General features: G+C 47.5%; 2 protein-coding genes across 3 annotated transcripts in view; both read left to right on the top strand.

Annotated features, from left to right (window-relative positions):
- Nucleotides 1-7,252, top strand: part of DNAJC5G (DnaJ (Hsp40) homolog, subfamily C, member 5 gamma) — a 49,966-nt gene that overhangs the window by 27,819 nt on the left and 14,895 nt on the right. The window lies entirely within an intron of this gene.
- The window catches only part of TRIM54 (tripartite motif containing 54), a 25,271-nt gene continuing 20,453 nt past the window's right edge, over nt 2,435-7,252 (top strand). For both annotated transcript variants that reach the window (XM_011972634.1, XM_011972633.1), the window contains exon 1: nt 2,435-2,917. In XM_011972634.1, coding sequence (XP_011828024.1) covers nt 2,750-2,917 — 168 coding nt within the window. In that variant the 5' untranslated portion in view covers nt 2,435-2,749. The remainder of the gene's footprint in view (nt 2,918-7,252) is intronic.

Here is a 7,252-nt window from a genome sequence, read left to right as displayed (position 1 = left end):
GCCATTCTCCGGCCTCAGCCTCCCGAGTAGCTGGGACTACAGGCGCCCGCCACCTCGCCCGGCTAGTTTTTTGTATTTCTTAATAGAGACGGGGTTACACCATGTTAGCCAGGATGGTCTCGATCTCCTGACCTTGTGATCCGCCCGTCTCGGCCTCCCAAAGTGCTGGGATTACAGGGTTGAGCCACCGCGCCCGGCCGCGAAGATGATTTTTAAGAGATAAAGAAGGATGACGTATGTAAACCGAAAGGCAGCAATAGTTATCAGATAAGAAAAGCATGTAAGCTAACTTCAGATGAGTCATTAGCAGAAAGTTTACATCTTTACAGTATGGACTATGTGTTTATATCCTTACATGTGGGGATTTGCTTTAAGTTCTAGGTAGTTATTCCTTCTGATTAATAAAGGGCCACCTTCTTCCGCCACTAGGTGCTGACCCAGTGAGAGTGCCTTCTGCTGCCCAGTCCCCTGGACACATTGAAGAGAGGAGCACGTAGCCCTGTCCTGACATTGACCCTGATTTGACCCCTCTTCTTTTAAGAATCTCAAGAATCTCTTCAGAAGCATTGATGACGTTGGTCCCAGTAAGGACATCACCTCTGCCCTTGGCACCACAACTGTGTATAGATTTTGCCCAGCTACTCTTCCTTTTTAGTTGCAGTCCCAATTTTACTCCATCAGAAAGCTGCCCTCCCATGCCTTCCCTTATGAGGTCTCAGGCAGTGGTGGCAGATTTTTCCTGAAGAGACTTTTTCCTGTGCCTGCCTTGTTATTGGAACCAGTGCCAGCTGGTAGGGTCCGTGAGCCCCTTGTAATATCACCACCAAGAGCCTGATAACTGAGCAGGGCGGATCCTGTCCCTGGAGCCGCGGCACCAGTTAACTCTCCCTTGTTGCAACTCCGTGTACCAAGAACCCCTAGCATCAGCCTCATTCCTAAGCCAATAACGCCTTTATGGAGCTGGTCTCACCTTCTGGTGCCCACGGCCGTTGGCATTGCCAGCCTCATTCCATGCCACTATGAGTCAACTCAGGAAAACTGCGAGTGCATTTGAGGCTTAGGGGTAGTCATTCCATCTTTAGATTCTCCTTGGACATCAGCTACCAGAACAGCATGCATTAGCCTTGGTCCTGTGGGTTAACTGAAGTTCAGACATCAGTGCCAGCTTGCCTCCATCCTTTTCACATCTTATGCAGGCCAATTGACATATAATTTATTATCAAAAATAGGGGCATGAAATATGTGATCCGGAGAAGATTGCACTTTCTGGACTCTCTTCCCACTCTTGCCTCTTTGTGCTGCTGTTTCGTATCCTCCTCACACCGTGTATTTCCTACCCACTCAGGGTCACTACCTACTAACTCCTCAGACTTCTCTTCCTGGACTGGGAGAAGGGCTAAAGAATGGCGGTAAATAAAAGAGCTTTTGTCCAATCCCAAGGCATATTTTGGACCCAGAAAAGACAAATTGTGTCTGGGGTGGAGGAAAAAGGCCTAAAGAAATTGCTTCTTGGCTTTTTGGCTAATATCAAGTGGAGAAAAAGACCTGTAGGAGAAAAAGAAGACCAGTGCTCACAACTGGGGCGAGCCTGGCTTGGAGAGGAGGAGTCCTGGACAACTGTGGAGCTGGGGCAGAGGCTTCCTGGAGCCTTATGATTATGACTTTGTCAGTGCTCTAAAATTTCCCTGGAGGTTGATTCCCTGGGTGCCCAAAATAGGTCCCTGGCATTCATGTCCTTTCTGCCCAGCTCACCTTCTCCCAATTCCCTAACAGATTTGAAGTCCTTGGAGTGGCTCCAGGGATGTGTTCACAAACCAGAATCCCACATTTCCTTGGGCGCATGCTCATAGGTAGGTCCAGGCCTTGGCACAATACTCATTTCTAGCCTCTTGAGCTTCATTTCCTAGGGTGACATAAGAAAAAGCAGGCAAGAACAAAAATGAGCCAGAGGTATTGGACAAGAGGCTTGATGGAGTCTCTGGAGCTGCTGTTCTGAATCACACAGTCTTGAGGAGGAGGACCAGGGTCACTGGCTGAGCCTGTGGAGGAGGCAACTGCTACTGACTCTAAGTCTGGCAAGATCTTTCCTCCCACCCTGAGCTATGTATGGGTGCCTCTCACACAGGCAGATTTAGATTCTGTGTCACTGTCCTGGAAGAAGGGCCCAAGCCAGAGCAGGGGTCCTGGGCTCAGAGGAGCCTTCAGAGTGAGAGGGCAGCACCTTTGCTGACCCACCTTTCACCGTAAGCAGTGGTGCTTGCCCCTGCCCTTGCTCAGGGGAGTCACCCATTCCTGAGTGAGTCAGGGTCACTCACTCCGTGACAGCTGTGGCTCGCCTTACATGAGCTAAATTGGGAATTGGAATGTCATGCAGATGCCCCTTGTCTCCCCACCCCCACAGTAAAATTAATCTCCTCTCTGGGGAGTAAGGGACAAACAGTGCTACCCACAGAGTGAACAAGAGAGAGTCATTTGGGAAACAAAAGGAGGACTTTACAGAGAGAGAGGGATAGCTAAAACTACGTGAGCCTGCCGAGGGTGCAGAACAGAAAGTAGAGACAGAGAAGTGTCTGAAGACTGCTATCTGGGACGAGACAAGTTGTTAAAGGGACAGGAGAGATAGCAGAGCTATTTCAAGAGTGAGCCACAGAAGGGAATCCACAGGCCGTCTGAGTGAGGAAGGGTCTACAGACAGTGAGTGAAGGCCAGGAGCAGGACCCAAGCCAGGGTAGGCACAACCACCGAGGGGATGAACTTCACCGTGGGTTTCAAGCCGCTGCTAGGGGATGCACACAGCATGGACAACCTGGAGAAGCAGCTCATCTGCCCCATCTGCCTGGAGATGTTCTCCAAACCAGTGGTGATCCTGCCCTGCCAACACAACCTGTGCCGCAAGTGTGCCAACGACGTCTTCCAGGTGGGCGCCAGGGATGGGGCAGGGCCAGGTAAAGCAATGCAGACCTGTGGGGGACTGATCAGGTCAGAGCTAAGACCCCAGAAAGTGATGGATAGAGTGCTCTCTGAGGTGGGTGGTGGCTGTTGTGGCTGGAGAGCAGAAGGGCTGGGGTCCAAGCAAATCCCAGAGCAAGCATGAGTCAGCAGCTGCCCTGCAGGCTGGCAGGTACAGCCTGTCCATAGACGGCAGCTGGAGTGCTGGGATCTGCTGAGGAAAGGAGACCCTGTGGAAACTGGGAGGGAGGGGATCCTACACCGGCCTTTTAAGAGCCTGTGCCAGACTCTGCATTCCAGTTTAGAGTTTCACACTTTGAGAGCATTGCGGAAAATACGGAGAAAAGATTAATGAGATAATGAAACATTAAAAAACAAACAGAAAAAACCCAACCCTGTGAGAAAGCTCCATAATGGCAGTAAAACGATTCGTGTTTAAGGAAAGTTCAGGGCATCCGTTGTGGGGGACAGAGTTAGACGCAGTGGGCAGGAGACTGGGAACTCTCCCCAACTTGAGTTCATACCTGTTACCTCCAGATTGTTGAGTAAAGAGGCCTACTGGTTCAAAGCTATTGAGGTCACTTGACAAGCAGAGAGAAGGCAAAGAAATTTACTTTTAGAAGTCTAGCCAGTTTTGGTTTATTTGTGGTCATGGAGCCAAGCATAGCTAATCAAATTCACAGATACCATTTTAGCCACTGGTTTAGAAATAAAAGCTGCATATACCAGAATGGATTATAAGTGGGCTTTTTTTTTCTTTTCCTGTGCTACCGGGGAGGTTCTAGTAGGCTATGAAATGGAACAGAGATCAGGGAGAGTGAGGGGCAAAGGCACACACACACACACACACACACACACACACACGCAGCCTTGCCGATTAAGCAAAAGCCCTGAATGTGGCCAGGCGCGGTGGCTCACGCCTGTAATCCCAGCACTTTGGGAGGCGAGGCCGGCGGATCACGAGGTCAGGAGTTCGAGACCGGCCTGGCCAATATGGTGAAACCCCATCTCTACCAAAAATACAAAAATTAGCTAGGCGTGGTGGCAGGTGCCTGTAGTCCCAGCTCCTCAGGAGGCTGAGGCAGGAGAATCACTTGAACCCAGGAGGCGGAGGTTGCCATGAGTCGAGATCATGCCACTGTACTCTGACCTGGGTGACAGAGCAAGACTCTGTCTCAAAAACACAAAAACAAAAACAAACCCTGAATAGACCAGAGCTGGCTTAGTATGTGTGTCAGTGACATGGAACATCCCAAACAAGTATTCTTCAGTGTCAGAAATGATGAGGAAATGTGTTAAACACAAGGGATTTTTAACCTAACCAAGAAAATACTTCCCTCTTAAGTTCCTCGGGGCAGCTTGTTTGGGAAAGGAATGGGCTGGCTAGGTCCCGCCATCCCACAATGTACCCTGTGACCCGCCCCTTGTATGTCTGCTGTGTGTCATCTTCACTGAAGACCAGCACTCTGTGGTCTCTCCTGCCATCTTCCCATTGAGGCCCATTCCCTCTCCTATTCTTTTATGTGTCCAAACCTGCCATTATTCAGCTCCAGAGTATCTCAGAGGCAGTAGATTTTCCGTCTCGGGGGACCCAGACCAAATGCTATGCCTCCTCATCCTGGGCATGAAGTCCTGCATGAGAGGCAATGCTTTGCCCACCATCTTGGTGTTTCCTTGGTCTGAGGAACTCTGAACATCCTTCAGGCTGAGATGCCTAAGAGGAAATGGCAGAAAGATTTTGCCATCCTTTCTCATGAACTTACAGTGAAACATCCTCTCACTGGAACTTGAAATGTGTGAAAACAAAGAGAAGTTTTGAAAGTTAAGGTGACGTGTCCTATAGAAAAGTAGTCAGAATGTCCAAGAGCATTCCTGGGTGCCTCTGTCGTCTGGCAGAGGGGCCCAGGAACAGTCCCCATACATGGAGGCTAGAATGTGTTCAAGTGGCATGCTTGTTTAAGTCAACCCTTTCTACCCAAGCACACTGTTTCAGTTCCAGAAAGCTCTGGAATACTGATCTGGGTTCAGAGAGACCTTGGGATGGCTTGGGGCAAGCCCTGTACAGAATATTTGGAGATAACGTGATACCCAGGGCTTTGGGGTGGCCCTGTGGGTCTGGAGTGATGTGTGTCGTTTGAGGTGCAGAGCAGCCCTGGCCCCTCCAAGGAGGAAGAGTGAAGAGCTCATCCCTTGCTGCTTATTTGGGAGGGCCTGGTGGGAGGCTGACCCAGTTCTTCAGCTGCACTCAAGTCTGTATATCTCAATATATCTCAGTAGATCTCCCTCGGAAAGATGAGCAGATTTAGTTTTTTCACACATTGCCTCCACATTTTGACAACTGTAGGCATAATCAGATTGTCTGTTTTCTAAGTATGGGGCAAGAATAGGACTTTTGGAAAGAATAGGACTTTTCCTCTATCTTCAAACCACTTAGGAAGAATACCCTTAGAGTGTTGCCTAGAAAGTTAACGGTTATCAAAGCGATACCAGTATATCATTTAGAATTTGTAACATGTAAACATACTGTTTTCAAGCAGTATAGGGGTTCATATCATGAAAAGCAAATCTATTCACCTCAGACCCTCAACTGTCTTCACCAGATAGAAGCAACTATTACCAACTTTCTTGGGAATACTTCCAGAAAATTTCCACAAATCGGCACATGTTTGCATGTGTATATGTTCTCAGGTGAGACCCATCGCCCCCCACCTGCCTTTGTTCACTTGCTCGCTGTGGGTGATTGTCCGTATCCACCATTCAGATTTATGTCTTCCTTTTTAAATAGCTGTGTAGTTTTCATTGTTATGTCTGGACCACAGTCTACTTAATCTGTCCTCTAAAACATTTAGATGGTGTCCCGTGTTTTATTGTCCTAAAAACTGCCATGATGGACAGCAAACAAGAGTTTTTGGGAATTGCGATTTTATAAGACCGAGTTAACTAGAGAGCCAGGAAGCAAAATTTGAAAACAATTTATTTTAAAATAGTGGCTACATGAGATGGCTCACGCCTGTAATCCCAACACTTTGGGAGGCTGAGACAGGAGGATCACTTGAGCCCAGGAATTCGACAGCAGCCTGGGCAACATAGTGAGACCTCATCTCTACAAAAAAGAAAATACTGTTAGTTGAACAGTATTAAGGGGTTGGGAGGAAATCCATAATCTTACCTCCCCAATACAGTTATTTTTATTTTTGCATATTACTTTGTTTTTTGTTTTTGAGATGGTGTCACACTATGTTACCCAGGCTGACCTTGAACTCCTGGGCTCAAGTTATCTTCCTGCCTCAGCCTCTGGAGTGCACACCACCAAGCCCAGCAATTTTTGCATATTACATTCAAGCCCATATCCCCAGACATTTTTACATAGTGGCCATCTTAATGTAACTCTTTTTAGAGCTGTAACAACTCTCTCTCTCTGAATTGAAACAGAATGAAACACCAAGACACCACATTAACCCCCTCTAATTTCTTCCTCCTCCTTTCCCCACACTTGCACCCACTCAGCTACCAAGAACTTCCACTAAAGGAAAGCTGTTGGTGTGGGAATTTGACACAAACATCTTCCCATGTGTTTCTGTATTTGTAAATTCTATTCACTCCTAAACGGCTTTAAAGCAAGCCTTCAGTTTATTTTTATACCTGCCTCCACTTCACTGTGGGCACTTGTTTTTGAGCCTGCAACCTGTTGTAATTTAACAGACGACCAAAAGGCCTTGTAAGAAGGTTGTTCTGGAACAGCTTTTCTGGAGGATGTCTGTCTACAGAGGGACTTGCAGAGGGGAATTGTCAAGAAAGGAGCCTCCTTCTCTAACAAGGGGCAGTCTAAGAGAGATGACTTTTGTTTTGCGCCACCCAAATTCCATTTCTTTATCCTCTAGTTGTTAGGACCAGGTGTCATCAGTTACAGGCCTGCCAGAGCAGATTCTACCCAGCCTGCCTCCTCGACCACTTCTACCCATTCTGAAGGCACCAGGACTTCTTCAGTCCAACTACGGGCCGGTCTCCCTGATGCGAAATCGGTTCACCAAAATTTTGTGAATTGCATTAAATTTGTAGCAGGGTTAGGGCTCTTCTGTAGGGAAGAATCTTGATTTAGTGAGAACGGAAACCTAGATTGAGGCTTAGCACTCCTGGATTCTCCTCTGACGGGTTTCTTTGTTAATTTGCCACACAGTGTAGTCAGGCTATTTCATCACTTCAAGCCTGTTTACATGACTATAAATGAAAAGGGTGTTTATTTATTTATTTATTTTTATTATTTTTATTTTTTTTGAGACAGAGTCTCACTCTGTCACCCAGG

This window comes from Mandrillus leucophaeus, unplaced genomic scaffold, assembly GCF_000951045.1.
Source record: "Mandrillus leucophaeus isolate KB7577 unplaced genomic scaffold, Mleu.le_1.0 Scaffold13, whole genome shotgun sequence".
Lineage (NCBI taxonomy): Eukaryota > Metazoa > Chordata > Mammalia > Primates > Cercopithecidae > Mandrillus > Mandrillus leucophaeus.
The sequence above is the reverse complement of the archived record's forward strand: the minus strand, read 5'-3'. Positions and strand labels throughout refer to the sequence as shown.